Genomic DNA, 21,498 nt, shown 5'->3' with positions numbered 1-21,498 from the left:
TTATGTGTCAGTAATATTTATTTGAGCCATAAATTCAAAATCTGCAATAAAAAAAGTGACAATTTCGGTAGGGTTTTTGCAATTTTAATGTGACTGTTAGGGGGTTAAGGCATGTCGGACATAAACACATCTATCCTAAGATAAGAATGAAAAGATATGAAGGCAGAATAGACGGTCTGTGATTTTTTTGTTTGTTTTTTTCTGCCATCAATCTTCTATGTTTCTACTTAATACAAATATGAGTCAACCTCTGCCATGGGCTTAACTCCTGAGCCTGCACCACTTGTCCCCTTCCAATTTTTGTCATACATATATGTCACATGTCAAGAAGCCATTGGGATAATTATTTTTATCATTGTTAAAATCTATAAAAATGTGGTGAGATGTTATAATCTAGAGTGATATTGTAATTGGGGTTGAGCTGATCTTGAAATTTCTGGATCGTTTTTAAAATCCGATTTCCGATCATTTTCCATTCAAACCCGATCCCGATCCCAATTCCGATCTCAATGCATGTCAATGGGATTTTTTTAATAATCGAACATCAGATTTTAAAAAACGATCCTATTCACTACACAGCATGTAATCCAAAAATAAAAAAAAATTTTGGACTCCACACTGTGTAGTGATTTTAAAAAAAATCCTCCTGGTGTCCGCTTACCTGCACAGATCCGCTGCTTCTCCCAGTTCTTCTTGGTCCGGTCTGGTCTTGGTCTCTCCTTCACTGGCCTTCAGAGCGCCGCCACCTCCCTAGGCTAGTGTTAGAGATGATGGGAGTAGGCGGGGCTTGTTGTGGCTTAGGAGAGTGTGGGAAGGAACTCACATCTCCCCTCCCAGTACCTGCCCACACTCTCCTAAGCCACAAGCCTCACCTTCTCCCAGCATCTCTATAATGCTAGTCTAGGGAGGCAGGGGGGTGCAAGGCGCTCTGAAGGCATGTGAAGGAGAGAGGACAGGACCAGAAAAGGGCAGTGGCAGCACTTCTGTGCAGGTAAGTTGAGTGAAGTTCACGAGTAGATAGATACTACTGTACATTGACTTGTCTAATAGATAGACAAGTCAATGTATAGTAGTATCTATATACTCGCGAACTTGCCTCATCGTCCTCACAGCAGCTCAGCACACAGTGATTTACCGCAGCCTGCCACTCTTCTGCTTCGTCCCTGTTTTATATTTATATTCAGCTGAGTATACGGTAAAACAGGGATGAAGCAGAAGAGTGGCAGGCTGCGGTAAATCCATAGGAATGAATGGACGCAGCAGGCACGCTTCCATTCATTCCTATGGGTGCTAAGCTTTTCCTACAATGATTGCCAGTAGCCAATCATTGTGGGAAATAACCTCCGATCTCGATCCCGCCTGAAAAGATTGGGATCGGAATTCCGATCGCGATCGTGAAATTTACTCGATCGCCGATCGGAATCCGAACATTTCAGATCCCGATCGCTCAACCCTAATTGTAAGCTGTTGATTTCCACCCTTTCTCCTGCTTGTGGTCATGGCAAAGTGGCCTGTCTTTCCAAGTTTTCATAGGGATCCCAACGTATACTTGTTCTCCAATTAGATTTGAATATTATTTTATCCCAATTCGATGTCAGCAGAATTCATAGAAACTTTATCATGTAGTTGCATAGTGTGAGTAAACAACAAAGGTACTGATATACTCATTTCCTCCACATGCAGGGGTGGTCACAGGGAGTGCGACACGACCAGGCCGGCAAGGTACAGGGCCCACAGCCACCTGGAGATGGCCGGGGCCTAGTACCACTATGACAGCGGTCAGGGGAAAACCTGGTTCCCCGAAAGCTATACATATTGTAAATAAAAATAATAAATATCGGGAAAGGGGGGTCCGGTCAAAAGTTTGCACCCGGGCTCACAAGATATGTGTTATGCCACTGTCCACATGTATAACGCTGAGATAACTGGGTCACACGTGACACTGAGTACATGTATCCCTAGAAGCTTATCAAGGTAAAATGAAAAAAAATTTGGTCAGCTGCTGCCCATACATAACAAAATTCAGTCTTTATTTATGGCATAAGCTATGTTTCAGATTTTAGCATTAACGGTTCACCACAAGAATTTGGATTTCATGCTACTATGGGTAACAAGTTACTCTAGGTTTACATCTTGCTTGCACGACTTTCACCGAACGCAGGTGTGAACATAGTATTATTAATTTGAAACAATAAGCAAGCAGTGTGGGATTGCTCCACCAGAGGATCTTCAGGTGGGCCCGGTCCAAACAAAATAATGATCCAAAAGAAGACACCTAAATGTGAAGGGTACTGTGATTGGTTTCCTAAGGCTTGTTGTAGAGTGGTCCCCCAGAATCATTTTATCTGGTGGGCCTGACTCTGACATTGTTAGTATATAGCAGACCATAATTTATTTCCATAAATTTAGACTGAATTTTACTTTGTATATTCTAGACCACATTTTTCTGTAAGTGCAGATTATATCTGGAATCCAGTAAATACCAATAACATAAGTCATACAAATGAAGGTACAAATGTAGCAAAGTTAACTTGACACTTAGAATGTAGGCTCAGGGGAGGCCACATAAACAGTTATATTCACCTAGCCTCCTCCGCTTCTGTGCATTTTTGTGGTGTCTAGATGTCCCCTACCATCCTATTCCAGCCTTTGCCTTTCTCTAGCTGATGTCACATAATCCATGTATCATTACTGATGTCTGTTATTGGGCCTCAGCAGTCACTTGGGCATGCTGACATCATGAAACTTTGATCCAGTGGTGTCACCATCCAGTAGAGGGTGTTGGGAGATGTCAAATAGATGCCCAGGATAAGTGAGGCAATGTGAGTATAACTTTTGTTATGTTGCCTTCATATCATATATGCTGTAGTCTGAAAAGACCACACATTATAATAATAGTATTTCTGGTTCATGCTGAACCAGTTCAGCCTGAAAAGAACAGAAGGACTTAACCTCAAAAATATTCCTCAAAATGAATCTTATGAGGTTAACCCATTCTATACCGTTACCACAACTTAATAGATTTGAATGGGAACTATTAAAATAGCATCGCACATATCTATTACCTAGGATTGTAGCTAAAAATGTGTTTTATTCCTATCAGCGAGTGGATAACTAGAAGTGTCAGATTAAATAAATAAGATAAAGAATAGTTCTTAGGATACTAATGTATTTTCTATATTTTATATTGTATTGTTTCTATTCTCAAGAGTGCCATCCTCTCTTTTCCAGAGCCATACAGCCCTGCCGTCTGGGTCATGATGTTTGTCATGTGCCTCACTGTGGTCGCTGTGACTGTTTTCATCTTTGAGTATTTTAGCCCTGTTGGATATAACCGAAGTCTCTCCACAGGAAAGCGTAAGTACCTAAACCACAGTACTTTCTCTCAAAATTCTTTAAGTCGTCTTACTCTTTGCTGTTTAGTTGATCTTAATTTCCATGGTTGTCGGCATTTTTTCTTCTTTCTTTTAGCTTTCCCTTTTTATTTAATTTCTCTGAGTTATCCTTCTCCCTTTTCTGGTCCTTTTTAACAATTTATAGTCGAGGATGTCATTTTATTTTAAGCTTTTCTTGTTAGCTATTTTGCTACAGGTTACAACCGTTGAAAGTGAGAAACTGAAATACTTTGTGATCTTTCTATTGCTAGCTTAACATAATATAGTGTTCTATATTTTGGCATGGATTTATAAATTTAAAGTGTCCTCCACATCTTTTCTATTTTATATGTCATAAAGTAAAATCCTGAAATGGGCAAAATGTGCAGTTCTGGCACTTACTGTGGAGCATCACAAAACAATGACACCACTTATTTCGTAGAGATCACTTTTCAGTAGTGGGTTACTTTGGTCTACAAAGACAGCACTTTTGTTATTGCCATTCTTATGAAGTTTTAAGCTTTTTTATATACTTAAGGCAACTTTTTATTTTACTTTTTTAACTTTTCAAACATGTTTGTTTAGAATGTAGAATAAAAAGGCACCAAGCACTTGTTAAAACTCTGTGAAGAACATTTAATAACTATAGTATGTGATGAAGCCCAGTATGTTTTATTTGTTTATTTAGTTTCAGATACAGATTTATTGTGGGGACGAACAAGTTTGGTTAGAACTATAAGTGAAATTATTATATTTGGAGGTCTCTTCAGACCTTAGAGTATAATTGGTGGAGGTACAAGGGAGGTGAAAAAAAAAAAAACAATTATACCCATCTACCCTCACCTTATTCTGGGACTCCTCAGCTCTTTGAGGGTCCTCTTCAGAGCTTCTGGTGACACCATGCACCCGGGGTCACTGCTGAGACCTGTATTTGGGACATGGGGCAGGCTGAGTGTTATGACAAACATCCAAAGTTTCAAGACGAATCCAAAACTTTTGGTATATTTAGGTTGAACAATAACACAAAAAGTTCATCGCTTAACCAACAAAAAAATCTCTGTGTATACAAAGTATGATTCTGTGGCTTGTAATACATAAGCTGTTATCTGATTTTATTCCTGTATCTTGGATCCTTGTTACTTGGATATGTTTTTTTTTTTTATTGCTATATGAAGTGAAAGTTACATTTTATATATGGTATGTTGGAATTTTTATCCATTTTTGCACCTCTATTTAGGTTGAATCTGTTTCACTATGAACCAATTCTCCCATATCTGCGTATTACCTTCTGGATCAATAAGAACTGGTGAATGATATACACAAGACATTTTTTCAAATCACTGGATGTTTCCATCATGCATATGCCTTTATTTTCATACACATATATAACCACTATGTTTAATACCAACTTGTTTTTCTCTGTAACTTTTTAATAAAAATATCTATTTTGATGAAGAAATAGATTAGAATAGAATAAAAGCAAATAAAGTACATAAACATTTTGAATTATATTGTATATTGAATGAAACAGATAAAAAAGCAGCAACAATAATAATAAAAAGTGCCACACTGTCTTCAAGATTTATTTTATTTTATCTTGCTGAGCTAGGTAAACATAGTCTTATCAAGCAGAATTGTGAAGCAGTAAGCGTAATATTGCTTTCTTCACCAACCTGCCATCGGTATTTTATGAAGCGGTGAGTGTGAGATCTGAGCTAGAATCTAACATGATGCAGAACAGTAAAATAAATAGAAAAGGCTGTCTGATTGTTAAGATTTTTTTTCTTCTTTGCATCTGCTTGAGATAATTGTTCTGATGTACATAGTATGCTCCAATCACAAAGAAAGGCTCAGGGGATGATTAGTATCTCTTACTGATCAAGAGAAAATGTGATTAGCTAATTACAACACCAGATAAGAACTTTCCCTAATTCAGCTGCCATTAGTGGCATGCTCATAATCTTCAAGAGACTCAAAGATGAGAGAGAGGTTGAGAAAAAGTGACTGCTAGAAACAAAGTCCAGAATCCACAATAAGGCTGAGTTCACAGGGAGGAAAGTGGAGTGTAATCTGGCACATATACACGTGTCGGCAGATTGCGCTCCGCAAAAGCTCCCATTCATTTCAATGGGAGTGAAGATCGTAGACGCAGCGTTATTTTGCGGCCATGATTTTTCCAACTTCTAATGCATTTTCCCTTATGTAAACAGTACATTCCATTGACTTCCATAACGGTAGAAGACCAAAACCCAAGCATGGATTTCCAACATAAATTATTTCAAAACAGAAATACATTGCTCAGCATGCCAGGTCAGCATTCCTGCTGACAGTCAAATTTGGACCAAACCACCAAAGGTGGCCAAGGTGTTACAGAAACACTGTTGTTCTCTGAGCTTTGCTGAAGAAATAGTGTAGTGTTCTAATAGCGAGCTAAACAATAGAGTAGTATAGTGAGCTAGACAGTTTTTTTTTTTTCCTTTAAAACCTGACCACTGCTGACAGTATGGATTTAATAGTCAGTCAGGATGGGGAGAGAGATCTGGGTGGCAAAGCCTAGGGGGTCACTTTAAAGATTGGTGTGGGTTCTGCGAGAATGCCATGATTGTCTTTTGTGGGCAAACCCTTTAATGAATTACATATTATGGTATCTTGCACTTAACACGTATTATGGTATCTTGCACTTAACAACAATCTATACTGTAGCTGTACCCAGACAGATATTAGAAGGCAAAGTACCATTTATATTGCAGAAACTGAAAATTGCTATTTATTGATGTTTGCTACAAATTAGACCCTGTCGATTTTAATGTATTTAAACCAGACAACCCTATCGTCTCTACAGCTCTTGTCAATAATCTTGCTGCATACAGCCACTACTAGTGGGGGACTCAGTGGCTAGCTTTAATATATGATTTAAACTGTGCTTTCTGTAGTGATGACTACCTGAAAAAAAAACAGTGAATTGGTGTCAGGAAGCAGGAGAAGATCAGTGCTAAAGCCAACCATGCCCAAGCCCCATAGCAGCTTCAGGGTCTGCCTACATGATAGGTATGCCACAGATTTAACTCTAATGTTGAGTTCACACTGAGTTTTGTTGGTCCAGATTTTGACGCGGAATCAGTATCTGGCTTCAAAAAATGCCTCCAGCGGCTATCCATGACTGGATGTCGGTGCACTTCAACGTCATCCAGTCACGGCATTCCGCTTTGGTTAAAGCTCAAATGAATGGGCCTAGTTGGGAGGGAGTTGTGGCAGCTCGCCTCTTTTTTCCACAAGAGGGAAAAAACGCTAGTGGAAAAAAAAAGAAGTGAACGGCTCCCATTGAAGTCAATGGGAGGCATTTCTTGGAGCCAGATTCTGAGGTGGATTCCGCGTTAAAATCTGGACCAAAAAGCTCAGAGTGAACTCAGCATAAGGCTGTGAAGGGAATTTAAATTTGTTTAACCCTTTCCCGATATGCACCATACTATTATGGTGAAAGTTGGGTATTTAAATATGGTGGCCACCATAGCCGCGGGGGTCTCTGCTGTAATGGAGAAAGACAAACAACCTCTTAGCCCAATATGCATCCAAAAATAACAGCCATAATAGAAATGAATCTTCAAAGAAACAAGGAAAAAACCTCTTGGTTAAAGGTGAATGCATTAACAATACCACAAAAAGTGTATCCAGCACTATGAAGACTTCAAAAATAGTAAAATTTAATTTTTAATGTTTACGATCAATAACATCATCCAACATATCCAAAGGGGACAAAAAATAGAAAAAATAGATACAAAATCACGAAGACATCACCAAAAAAAAAAAAAAAAAAAGACAAACAATGGCACATTAAAACCTGCTTACCCGTTTTGAGGCATAAGCTCCTTACTCATAGCATAGTGCTATGAATGATCAATGTTTTTGACCAAAAACATTAAAAGCTAAGTTTTACTATTTTTGAAGTCTTCATAGTGCTGGATACACTTTTTTGCTCTTGTTCTCTGCAGTAATATATGAGATGTGGGCCAGCAATATGTGGGTATAACAGCTGTGAGCTTATTTAGGATTCCCAGGCTTGTCTACAATAGACTTCTATAAAAAGCTGCAGTAATATTGTTCTCTTCCATCTGCTGCCTATTAAGGGGGGATAGCCACCTTTTCAGAATAAAAATAAACAAAGAAGTAAAATTAAAAGTAAAAATAAAAAATAAAAATTCAAATCACCCTCTTTTCCCCAGAACACATATAAAAATAAGGTAGGAAAATAAATTAAATAAATAAATAAATAAATAGGTATCCCTGTTCCCTAAAATGCCCAATCTACAAACTTATAAAAATATGTTACCCATTTGACAAATGCAGTAGTGGGCTACTAATTGGGCTTCCAACATACTACTACTAATAGGCACCCCTCATATCTCCCCTCTTGTCACTGTCTACCAACCTAACCGTGCTCTCTGTTCTGCCAATGACCTTAGACTTGCATCTTATGTGATCCCATGTCCAAGACTTTTCTCAAGCTGCAAAGGCAAGAAATCCCACTTATTAAACCTGACTGGACACACCTGTGAAGTGAAAACGATTTCCGGTGACTACCTCTTGAAGCTCATCAAGAGAATGCCAAGAGTGTGCAAAGCAGTAATGAAAGCAAAAGGAGGCTACTTTAAAGAACCTAGAATATAAGACAGATTTTCAATTGTTTCACACTTTTATGTTAAGTATATAATTCCACGTGTTAATTCATGGTTTTGATTCCTTCAGTGTGAATCTACAATTTTCATAGGCATGAAAATACAGAAAACTCTCTAAATGAGAAGGTGTGTCCAAACTTTTGGTCTGTACTATGTATCGTAACTTCAGCACTGTGACGGTTCTTCCCACAATAAATAAAGTTAATGTTATTATTAACCGTGAAGAATTGATGCAGAACTGTACAACTTTTTATTATACATACCTTAATATTGGTCTGAAAATGACTAACCCCTTTAAAGACTAAGGATTCAGGAGACAATTGGCAACAATCTATTAAATGGAGGTACAGTATGGTCTGGCAGTTGTTCTTTCTCTTACAATGTGCTCTGTTTCCTTTTACTCCAGTTTCACAAAAAGCCCTACAGTGAAGGGGCCACATGGTGGCTCAGTGGTTAGCACTGCAGCCTTGCAGCGCTGGAGTCCTGGTGTTCAAATCCCACCAAGGGCATAAAACCATCTGCAAGGAGTTTGTACGTTCTCCCCGTATTTGCATGGATTTCCATCCCATATTCCAAAGACATACTGATAGGGAAAAATGTACATTGTGAGCTCTATGTGGGACTGACAATCTAAATAAAAAATAAAAGCCCTGCAATGCCCAGTATGTGGGTTGCAGGTGCAAAAATGGATGCTGAACCTGACTGCAATCTCATAGGTTCAGTCTTGACTATGAGGCTTGTCAAATATTCTCCTTGCAGACTTTATCATGTGCACAAAAACTTATGAGCAGAGCTATGAATCTCATCTCCATTTCCTAACTGCTTTTAGTCTGATTTGTAGATATACATTTTCAGTATCCTAATATGGCACTGTGACGACTACCTCATTTTCTAAGCTAGGTGAGAGGACAACTTTTCCTTAATACTTGAAAATTCCAGTCAAAGGGATGTCCATGCAGCTTTTTCCAGACAAATTGGTACAGTCTGTTTTAAGGTTACAGTACAACAAAAAGGCAAATAGCATACTACAAAAGGTATGTAACCTTATAAACACACTGGAGTGCAAAGCTCACAGCGCAAGAGTAATGAAACTCTTTAGTACTGTTCCACTGAAACACTGTATATCACTCCTTACCTGTATATCAATCCTTCCTGTTTATCACTCCTTTAAATCAGTTGTATTATTACATAAAGAAAACAATCAGTGGCATAAATGCCAGGGTAGCAGTAGTAGTTGCTGCCACAGGGCCCAGGACATTAGGACATTTTTTTCTTTTATAGGCCATTACCTGCTGGATTAACCCCAGCGGGTAATGGGCCCTATATACTTACCCATCCTTGCTCCTGCATTGAAAGCAGAGGCAGCTGTGAGCAGGAGAAGGGATCGGTAAGTGTGGCCGTAGACCCATGAATACCAACAAACACTATCATTGTACTCCGGGGTCTTTTCAGACTCCGTAGTATAATGATTGGAGACCCAGGGGAGGTGAGGGAATTTTAAAAAACAGTTACTGCACTCCGGCAGTCTCCAGGCCTATTTGGTGAAGAAAACGTCAAGTGGGCCAGACCGGTGCCATTATGCATCGCAACGCAGGCCTGTCTCACATGACGTTTGTACCAACATTGAAGAGAGCCAAAAGTAGTGGGGATTAATACTGTGTGAAGGGGCCACTATGGAGCATAATACTGTGTGCAGGGGCCACTATGGGATATAATACTGTGGGCAGGGGCCACTATGGGATATAATACTGTGGGCAGGGGCCACTATGGAGCATAAATACTGTGTTCAGGGGCCATTATAGGGTATAATAATGTGTGAAGGGTCCACTATGGAGCATAATAGTGTGGGCAGAGGCCACTATGAGGCATAATAGTGTGTGTAGGGACCACTATGGAGCATAATACTGTGTGCAGGGGCCACTATAGGCATAATAGTGTTTGGAGGGGCCACTATGGGACATTATACTGTCTGGAGGTCAAATTGGGATATTATAGTTTGTGTAAATGGAGTGTTATACTGTGTGTGGGCCAGAAAAGGGTGTGCTATGCTGTGGAGGGGAACAAGTCAAAAGGTTGCTGGAGGGCCCAGTCTTTGCTAGTTATGCCACTGCAAACAATCCAATTTTTTATGCAACCCTTGTGAGTGCCATACAATGTATCTTCTGTATCTACTGTATTATATTTCTCCTCTTGTGTTCCTTACCTTTTTCTTTCTCATTGTATTTATGTTAGCTTTCGGCAAATGTGAAATAATTCACAATTATTACATATCTCAAAAAAATTACAGGGAAACTGTTTCCCCTTATTTTCTGCATCTATATCTTTTTTCTTTTCATCTTGTGTATGGCCATATGCCCAGTGTCTTTCAGTAGTGATACAAATTTAAAACGACTGGATATTCTCTGTGGGTGAAAAGTGCCATAAAAATGCCAATTATTATTGCTGTAAATGACAAAGCATGTGTGCAAAATTTGGGAGAACAAACCAGGAAGAAAAAAAATTAGATCTGTATTTTATTATTTTAAGAATCCGTAGTTCAGCTGCTAGGATTTGATTCATTTTACCTTGAATTTGGCTAGAATCAAAATGGCAAAAGCAATAAGAACAGTTCAAATGTATTTTAATGAAATGTATTAGCGTCCGCCTGGCAAACTCCTGTCCCTTCTTGGTTTCTGCTAACCTCCAACTTTATTTTCACTTTGCTTGGATTTTACTGCTGGAAAGACAATAAATTGTGAATTTCAATATAAAACTATGGAAAGCCACATAGAGAAATCTGTACACATTGTAAATGATCTATTCTTTGTTTCTTGTATTTAGCTATATCTCAGTAGGTATTCTGAAATAGCATTTTGTTTAAAATCCTAAACTTGAGTAAATCAGATAAAAGTGTATTGTATTTTTTTTAACTATATAAAAAAAAAAATATTTTAACCCCTTCCCGCCGATGGCACTTTTTGACTTCCTGACCGAGCTCGATTTTTCAAAACTGACATGTGTCACTTTATATGGCAATAACTTTGGAACGCTTTAACTTACCAAAGTGATTTTAAGATTGTTTTTTCGTAACACATTGTACTTCATGTTAGTGGTAAATTTTGGTTGATATGTTTTGTGTTTAATTATGAAAAAATTTGAAATTTGGTGGAAATTTTGAAAAATATGCATTTTATAAAGTTTGAAATGATGTACATTACATACAGATAGTCAGACCGCCAAAATTATATCATAAATCTCATGTTCCAGATCTCTGCTTTATGTCGGCATCAAACTTTAGGCGCCCTATTAATTTTTACGGACATTATAAGATTTACAAGTGAAACAACAATAGTCAAAATTTTCAAGAAATTTCCAAAACCCATTTTTTAAAGGGCCTAATCCAGTTATGAAGGGGTTTTGAAAGCCCCCCATAAATCACCCCATTTTCAAAACTGCACCCCTTAAATAAGCCAAAACAACATAGACCTAGTAGTTTAACCCTATAAGTGCTTAACAGGAATTAATACAAAATGGAGGTGAAATTTTCAAATTTGATTTTATTTTACTAATATTTTCGTTTAGCCCTAGAATTTGCACATTCACAAGGGGTTAAAGGAGAAAACGCATCCCACAATTTGTTAGGCAAGTTCTCCCGACTACCATAGTACCCCACTTGTGGGTGTAAACTAATATATGGACCCACAGTGAGACGCAGAAGGGAAGGCGCGCCAAAGAGCTTTTAGAGGGCAGATCTGGCTGTGATCAGTTTCAGGAGCCATGTCGCATTTACAAAGCCCTTGAAGTGTCAAAATAGTGGAAACCTCTAGAAAGTGACCCCATTTTGAAAACCGCACCCCTCAAAGAATTTATCAAGTGATGTGGTGAGCATTAGTAACCCCGAAGTGAATATGTAAGCTGTGCGGAGTAAATTGGGTACACCAAATCCCATTCTATTTTCCCACTAGCTCCTATGACATGGACGGGGAAGAGGGGCATTCTGGGGGATCAGCACTGGTGTATTATCTCTCATAAGCTCTAAATATGGGGGGGGGGGTCCCCTGAAAACGCTCGCACCGCTTACACATTTCCTCCTAGTCGCAGCCACTTATGTCCTAATGATTTGGCGACTTTTAGTGTTTTTGTCTTCACATTGTACAAGCTAGATTTTTATTTTTATTTTCTGGCAATGTGGCCATATGAGGGCTTGTTGTTTGCGGTATTAGATGAGCTTTTCAATGCCACCATTTTTGGGCCTGTAACTTATTGACTACATTTTATTAACTCTTTCTGGGTGGGATGTAAAAGGAAACATCAATTCTGGCATTGCTTTTTAGCATTTTTTTTTTCCCGCGCAGCATACACTATAAGTAACATGTTAGCTTTATTCTGCGGGTCGGTACGGTTACGGCGATACCTCATTTATATTATTTTTTAATGCTTTGCTATTTGTGCAGAATAAAATTCAATTTAGGGTGCATTCACACTGAGTAAACGCTAGCTTATTTTGTAGAGTAAAATTACACTTGTAAATTTTGCTATTCCATTGACTTCAATGATATTTTTTTACAAGTGTAAAAATACGCCTGTAAAAAATACGCCTGTAAAAAATACGCCTGTAAAAATACGCCTGTAAAATGTCATTGAAGTCAATGGGATAGCAAAATTTACAAGTGTAATTTTACTCTACAAAATAAGCTAGCGTTTACTCAGTGTGAATGCACCCTTAGGGAAAAAAATCATTATTTTTGCATCGCCATCTTCTGAAAGGCATAACATTTTTATTTTTTGCTAGACAGAGCTGGTTGAGGGCTTATTTTTTGCGGGAACACCTCTTCTTTTTATTGGTACCATTTTGGTTTTCATCTGACCATTTGATTACTTTTTATTGAGCATTTTGTAAGGGAAAGGTGGTGAATAATCATTATTTTGTGCGGTTTTCTACGTTTTTTTTTTTACGCCGTTCGCCGTTCAGGTTAAATAATGTTTTAATTTTATTGTTCAGGTTATTACGGACGCGGCGATACCAAATATGTAATGTTTTTTTCTATTTTTCTTTATTTTACATAAAACATTTTATATGGGGAAAATGGGATTTTTGGGGCTTTATTTATTTATAATTTATTTTAAACTTATTTAAACTTTTTTATTTTTACTTTTTTCTAACTTTTTTTTTCTGCCCCCATGGGGGATTGAAGCAGTGATCGGCTGATCACTGCTTCAATAGAGATACGCTGCAATACACGTGCTACACGTGTATTGCAGAGTATAGGAAGCTGTCAGCCTGTGTAGACGCACAGGCTGACAGCTTCATTTACGGCAGGATCAGCCAGGAGCGCGGACGGGGTAAGTGATGGGGCAGACCCGGGGTCACTGATCAGACCCCAGGCTGCCCCCTACGAACACCGGCACCCCCTGAAACCGGCGCAGGGGGTGCCGATTGGCACCATACTACACTGTAACCCCGGAGGTGCCGGCGGTCATGTTGACCGCTGGCATATCAGGGGTTAACACCCGCGATCGGACCCGGTTCCGACCGCGGGTGTCACGGGGCATTGTCAGCCGTGTATTACGGCTTACACCCGCTGTGCATGGTGCGCACACAGTTTCTGTGTGCGCACCATGCATCCGCAGTAATAGTACGGCGGTTTGCGGGAAGCCCTTCCCTGCAGCGCCGTACTATTACGGCGAATGTCGGGAAGGGGTTAAATAATATGAGTTCTATACTTTTGAGAGCATTTTTATCATGGTAAACATATTGAAACATCATACATTTTATGGGTGGTATGAGTAAAGTCTGATTTTTTATAGGAAACTTCTTGTGCCTTGGATTTGTATTTATTCTGGATATGAAGTGGTTTTGTACAAAAAGCACAGATCTCATGTAAGTGGTGAATGAGACTCTCTCGGATTAACTATAAGATTTCATAAGATTTCAAGATAAGTACCATTCAGAGGGATTCCAAATTTGTCTTGGGATAATAAGATACAAGAGTTTCCCTTGGAAAGAGATGTTAAACACTTACCTTACAAATTATGTTGTGTCTCTAATACATCTAAGTGGAATTTCATCAAAAATACAGCAATGACAATAAGTTGTTGTAAACTGAAAACTTTAATGAGAAAGTTTAATTAGAATTTATTCTTTAAAATGAAAACAATATCTATGTATTGTCTAAGATCATCTAATTTTCTCAAAGAAAAGAACCATGTCTTAAATTGTGGCCAAGAAAGCACTCTGAGGTTTAGTGATGGCATACCCCGCGAGACTCATCTTGTGAAGTTTTGCGTGACAATTTAGTTTCAGGCTGAACCATAATTGTTGTCCTCTTCCTGATGTCCAGTGCTGGGCCTCTACCAGCCTTGTGAATGACTTCAGTGGCCCCAGGAACTGCTGAGGTCTGTAATTGGCCTTCAATAGTGAGGTTTTTCAGCATCATGACACTTAAACATAAGCTGACTGAGGGTTGCTGTCTTCAATCAAAAGGCCTAAGGAGTACAGGGATACATACAGGATACAGCAATAGAGTCCAGATGAGGTGATTATGACTGTTTTTTAATCTTTACTAACCTCCTCTGAGCCTCTGCTTATTATACTCAAGGGTCTCAAGACAGTGGCATAAATAAAGTCCTGTGGGCCCGATGCAAACTTTTGTTTGTGTTGATGATCCGCCTGCTACGGACTTTTGACAGCAGTCAAGCTGGCCTGTCGCTGAATGCAGTGGCGTATCTACCGTGGTAGCAGGGGTAGCGGCTGCCACAGGGCCCGAGACATTAGGGGCCCAGCGACAGCCGCTACTTCTGCGTTTTTTTTTTCTTTTCTTAATAGGCCGTGGGGCCAGGATCGGTAAGTGACACTGCTGGCCCCACAAACATCATTATTATTTTCAGACCCCCGAGTATAATGATCGGAGGTCCAGGGGAGGTAAGGAACATAAAAAACCATGTTACTTACCTTTTCACGCTTCGGGCAGGTTGAGGCCTACTTCTGGAAGCTCCCTGACGTCACATGACCAGGGACGCAGTGGGGGACTGCAGCAGAGCCAGAGATAGGTAAGTAACATTGTTTTTTATCTTTGTATCCCCTCTCGGTCTCCGATTATTATATTATGGGGTCTGAAAAGACCCCAGAGTATAATAATTGTTCATGGGTGTCCACAGTGGTTCATAATAGTGTGTGCAGGGGCCACTATGGGGTATAATACCGTGTGCAGGGGCCACTATGGGTTATAATACGATATGCAGGGGCCACTATGGGTTATAATATGGTGTTGATGTCTCATCGAGGAGGGCATCCCTCATCTCGGAGGCAGTGTGCTGTCTGTCCCCCAAGTTGATGATCTTCAGCTTGGCCTGCTGACGTCTCCCCACGCCAGTGCTGCAGTGTTTCCAGCAGGTAGCTGGGGTCGATGTGATGGCAGAGGAGGAGGAGGAGGGTGGTGGTTCAGAGCCCCTGCCAGGAATGTTGGGCGGGGAAATGAGGTAGATCTCCCCACTTTGTGACCCATCCTAGCCTCAACTACATTCACCCAGTGTGCAGTCAGTGAAATGTGGCGTCCATGTCCACATGCACTTGTCCACGCGTCGGTGGTCAAGGGGACCTTTGTGCAAATCACAGAACTTAGGGCCCGCCTGATGTTGTGTGACACGTGCTGGTGCAAGGTGGGGACGGCACAGCGGGAGAAGTAGTGACGGTTAGGGATGGCATAGCGAGGTGCCGCACTTGCCATCAGGTCATGGAAGGCCTGAGTTTCCACAAGCCAGAACGGCAACATCTCCTGGGCCAGGAGTTTGGAGATGTGCGCGTTTAAGGCTTGTGCATGGGGGTGGGTCAGCGCTGTATTTTTGCCTGAGCTCAAAAGTCTTGGAGATGGTGGGTTGCTGTGAAGAGGCGCATGATGGTTCAGGAGAAGGAGCTAAAGCAGGAGAAGGAACTGAGCCAGTAAAAGGGAAGGGGAGGTTTCCTGGCTGGTGGTCTGGACTGCAGTGCCAGTACTGGCAACAGTGGGAGAGGCAGTGGCAGCAACACCAGACCACGATTGTCCTGCGTTTGCTCTCTGCCACTGAGCCCAGTACTTGCCTTCCAAATGATGGCGCATGGCAGTGGTTGTGAGGTTGCTCTTTTCAGAGCCCCTACTCAGTTTTGAGTTGCTGAGTGTGCAAACTGCACTATATTTGTCCACCGCACATACATTAAAAAAATTCCACACCACCGAAGACCGTGGCCTCGATGTGCGAGTTTTTCTAGGCTGGCACATTTTGGGCCCTGCTGGCTGTGGCCTGGCTTTGGTGAAGCAGCTGTCCTCTGCCTCTAGCCACCCTCTTTAGTGCTGCACTTACCTCCACATCTACACTACTCTCCCCGCTTGACATCCCCCCTGTCCAGGTTGGGTCAGTGTCCTCGTCGTCCACTACCTCCTCTTCCAATTCCTCCTCCTCCTCCTCCTCCTCCTCCTCCTCTTGCACACCAATGATGGCAACAGGCTGCCCTGATGGCAACTATGTCTCGTCATCATCGTCACTGAGGGCCAATTGCTGGTCAACAACAACAACAGGAGATGGCGGATGCTCCAGTGTTTGGGCATCAGGACAGAGAAACTCATCTGGTACCTCCGGTGATTCAGGACATGGTGGGAAAGAGAGAGGGACAGTGAATGGACCCGAAAACAGCTCCTGGGAGGTGGGAAAGGTGGGATTACTTTGCTGGGAAGATTGGGCATGTTGTGAGGAAGGAGGACCAGACTGTTGGGTAGGAGGAGGAGTTGAGGTAGAGGCTGACTGGCAGGTGAAGAATGTGCTGGACGCATTATCCGCAGCCATTGTAACACCTGTTCCTGGTGCTTGGGCCTGGTTAGTCTTGTACCCTGCACCCTACTTAATGTGGCCATCAAGCCGGGGACTGTGGGGAAGCGCAATGCTTGCTGCCACAGAGCAGTAGGCATGGTAGATGCTGTTGGCTGACTGCAACTTTGCTCCCCATCTGCATTTCCATGCCCCCGTCCTCGTCCCCGTCCCCTTGCGCTAGTCTTACGCATTGCTAATTACTCTGTATTCTAATTGCTTTGTATTCCTGATATTTTGTGGGGGTACACCCCTTGAAAAGCTGGGTTGAACGTATATAGCAGGCACTAATTGCTCTGTATTCCTGCTGTTTTGTGGGGGGGGGACCCCTTGAAAAGTTGGGTTGAACGTATATAACAGGCACTAATTGCTCTGTATTCCTGCTATTTTGTGGGGGGACACCCCTTGAAAAGCTGGGTTGAATGTATATAGCAGGCACTAATTGCTCACACGGTCCGTGGAAAGCTCGACTCCTCTCCCTGTAGTATATAGCTCTGAAAAGAGCTGTTGTTTTTCTTCCGTTTTTCCCTGCCTACTGGAAGCTAATACCTATCTAGCCCTCAGCAGATCTCTCTCTCTCCCTATCTCTCACCGCAAATGACACGAAGATGGCGCTGGCTTTTCTCATAAATGGGAGGTTACATGTTTTCGGCAGCCAATGGGTTTTTTCAATTTTTTTCACTGCCTCCATTGTCGTAGTTCCTGTCCCACCTCCCCTGCACAGTTATTGGTGCAAAAAAAGTGCCAGGGAAGGTGGGAGGGGATACAAATTTTTAGTGCATTTGTCTCGTGGTATTCGATTGGAAACAAATACCTCGAACGGCCTGATATTCGATCGAATACCTATACAATCAAACGGTGTTCGCTTATCTCTATTTCCTACCCATTTAAGGACTGTGTAATATTAGAAGATAATATCATGACAATGTGGTTTGCCAAGTACACTAAAACTATTCAATAACATTGGCCTACTGTATTTTTATTATTCTGAAAATAAAAGTAAATATAAATTCTATTCCTCAGTATTACTTTTTGTCAAGTTGTAAAGAAAATGTACAATATTTGACAACTTACCACAACTGACAGCTATTAAAGTGTCACTAAGATATATGAGGGAAGATATTGTGTTATGCTATAACTTGTCATTTCATCTTTACTACGTAAATGGAGGAAACGTTTGATATAAAAATATGTATTTCAAATACAGCATTTCATACAATAAAATCTAAATTTATGAAATTGAGGAAGGAAAATGAAATAGAATATATGAATTTATTTTTTACACCAAGCTATGCAAATAATTAATTGCAATCCAGCAAAAATCAGTGGTGCATTTTAATGGAGCAGCTAGCAGTACTAATTACATGTATCTGATATTTATAATTATATCATTAAAATATTTGGTGTCTAATCTATGTAACAAATCCTCAGTGTGCACTGAGCTCATACTGTCATATGTTATAGCAATCATTAAAAGGCAACTGCAGTCAAATTCTCTTACAATGTACATCTAGTATAAGTAAAATGCTTGTTCTCGTACCGTGTTAGCCAGTGGGTAGGAAATATACAAAAAAAAAAAAAAACTTGATAGTCTTCAGTAGTTGATACTTTTTTAAAGCAGGAATAGTTAGCCATTAAAAAGGTATCATATACTGAAGACTATCAAGTTTTTTTTTTTTTTTTTTTTTGTATATTAATGCACATCTACAGTATATTCTTCTCCATAAGATGCAGTAATATACTTGGTAACATAGTCGGGGCTCATAAAGATATTTAAGATTGTTTGCATGGGCTTTAATGCTAGGGTTATTCAAAGACATTTTTTATGTTTTGAGTGACACCTACGATCCACATTTGCATGGAGGCAATATTGCCCTTATGTGCAATACATTTATTAATGGGTTGTACTATGTTAAAAATGTGTTGCATCTTTAAACACGTCTAAGGCTAAGGCCAATGTAGCGAAACACAGCTAAAATAAAATTTTCCTCTGCATTTTTCATTGGGTTTTTGCTGCATTTTTTTCCCTTTACCTATTAAATATATAGGGAAAATGATTACAAAAGCTAAAATGAACGTGTATGACATTTAGCTGTGGAAACGCAAGCGTTTTCCCTATAGTTTTAATAAAGGAAGTAAACTGCTGAGAAATATGCTGAAAAAAAGCAATGAAAAATCACAATGTGTTTTTTTACTACTGCATTTTTTTAGCTGCGGATCACTATGTGGGGCCTTAGCCTACAGATGTTTTTTTTTTTTTTTTATTAGTGAACACATTTTATTTGTAATGACTAGAGCTGAGCGAGTACTGTTCGGATCAGCCAATCCGAACAGCACGCTCCATAGAAATGAATGGATGCACCTGGTACTTCCGCTTTGACGGCGGCCAGCCGCTTAACCCCCCGCGTGCCGGCTATGTCCATTCATTTCTATGCGAGCATGCTGTTCGGATCGGCTCATCTCTAGTAATGACGCTCTTACAACTTGTACATGTGTTCAAAAGGGGATATCCAGCATGCATAAGGTATCTGCAAATACATCTACATCCAAATCCTCACTGTTCCGTTGTACAGCCTTTGCTTGGCTTTATTTTACTTGCTGCTTCTTGTATCACTGTAATAAACATGCAGTTAATCTGTGGGCAAACTACACTTCCCTTGATTCATATGCCTGCTCGTATTCTCTGTGTACCCCTCCCTTCTCCATTTTCTCTTGCAATCAAATCACAGGTAATAATTCACATGCCACATATGCTGTTATTATGTTTAATTTGCAAGCTCACTTCCCCTCTTTCCTTCACAAAGAGTGAGAGCAGGCAGATGAATCATGGGAAATGTAGCTCGTTCACATATTCACTACATGCAAATAACAGAGATACAAGGAGCAGCAAGCAACATCTTAGGCTCAACACATTTCTAGGCACCTGACTCACATTTTTCTCACCTACATAAATTCTCCATCCTGCTGCTGCCTCTTATTAATAGCCCCCCATATGATTCTTAATTAAAGGGTTTTTTCCAGGTTATCAATAAAAAAATAAAAAAAAATCAGTGAAGTTTCAATACCCAGCACCCCCACTAATCAGCTGTTTTAAAGTACTGTGGCACTTGTACAAGTTCCATAACCCTGTCTTACATTATATAATTTGTTTTATGGCCTCTTAAAACAGTCTGATCAGTGGCAGATAGATCATCAATAAAGCCCCAGTGCCACCTTATGTAAATGATTTGTTCCCTTATATTATTTCCCTGATCCCTTCTGACATAAATAATGCCCCCTAATTAACTCTTCTATAGAGGTTCTCCCTTATATTTATAATGCCCCTAATGACCTCTTATATCAATTGAGCCCCTTATATAAATAATCCCTAACAATCCCTTATAATATTATAAGGCCCCCAACTGCCCTTAAAAGGGGGAAGAAATGCTATATTTACTGTCCTGCAATACCTTGACGAACAGAGGTGTTACTGCCTCCTTTTGTTTTGTTTCGCTATAAGGAACCATGACCACACAGAGAATAAAAAGTGCAATGTTGTGATTGCACCCATTAGCGAGCCTTCACACGGAGTCTACACTTGCTGATTCTGAACGTAAAACTCGTAGAGTGAGCGGCATAAAAAACAGATCCCATTGACTTCAATGGGTGCCAGCATACTCGCGCTACCCTTTGAAATCAATGGGAGGCTTTTTTACCTATTACTTTCAATGTGATATGCGCGTAATAGGTAAAAAAAAAAGCGCCTCCCATTGATTTAAATTGGTAGCGTGTGTATGCCGGCAACCATTGAAGTCAATGGGATCTGTTTTTTATGCCGCTCACTCTGAATGAGTTTTACGTTCAGAATGAGCAAGTGTAAACTCCTGGTGAAGGCTCCCATATGTGGTGGGAAGCAGATATCTTGTATGTGGTCACAGTGTCTTGTAAACTGCAGGCCTGAAGTGACTTGCAGTTTACAAGTTAGAGAGTAGCAGAATTTTAAGTATATTGGTGACCTGCAGATGCTGATATACATTGTCTACCAATAAGTATTTGGACACCCAGGCAAATGAAGATATCTGTGGTGTCACACTTTCTGCTGTTAAATATCGTGTAGGAAACAGTATCAGCATTAGTCACATGCAAGATGCCACGAAGTGCAGAGTTGTCCGATTTTGAGAAAGAGGTAATTGTCGGGTACCACAGAAATGGTCGATCCTTAAGGGACATAGCAAACGAACTGAATTACCCAAAATCGACAGTGGCCTATGTGATTACGAAGTGGAAGGTGAATGGTTATTGTCGCAATGTACCCCAAAACTGGGAGATACTAGAGACCGGCAGGTGCTGGCAAGAAAATTAGGAGGAATCGCACCCAACCGATGGCTCACATACACCAAGAGTTTCAAAAGGCATCCGTAGACAGCGTAGTTAAACGGTACAGCATATGTTTACAGTTTCTCTGTATGAAGTATAGTTTGCAGATGAATTGATAATTATTGTGCTAGATTTCTTGAAGGATGTGCATGTTATATCTGTAAAATGTCATCTACAGTCAAGTTGTTTAGTTTGTAATGTCAGTCACAGGATATTATCTCATCTGCACTTGGTTTGGATTTGCATGCACTAACATGCATAGATAAATAATGCATAAC

At 40.3% G+C, this 21,498-nt stretch overlaps 1 protein-coding gene across 1 annotated transcript in view; it reads left to right on the top strand.

Moving 5' to 3' along the window:
- The window catches only part of GRIN2D (glutamate ionotropic receptor NMDA type subunit 2D), a 721,729-nt gene that overhangs the window by 549,955 nt on the left and 150,276 nt on the right, over positions 1 to 21,498 (top strand). The window contains exon 13 of the mRNA XM_075276758.1: positions 3,232 to 3,357. Within this exon, the coding sequence (XP_075132859.1) occupies positions 3,232 to 3,357 (126 nt within the window). The remainder of the gene's footprint in view (positions 1 to 3,231; positions 3,358 to 21,498) is intronic.

Source organism: Leptodactylus fuscus, chromosome 6 (genome assembly GCF_031893055.1).
Source record: "Leptodactylus fuscus isolate aLepFus1 chromosome 6, aLepFus1.hap2, whole genome shotgun sequence".
Taxonomy (NCBI): domain Eukaryota; kingdom Metazoa; phylum Chordata; class Amphibia; order Anura; family Leptodactylidae; genus Leptodactylus; species Leptodactylus fuscus.
The sequence above is the reverse complement of the archived record's forward strand: the minus strand, read 5'-3'. Positions and strand labels throughout refer to the sequence as shown.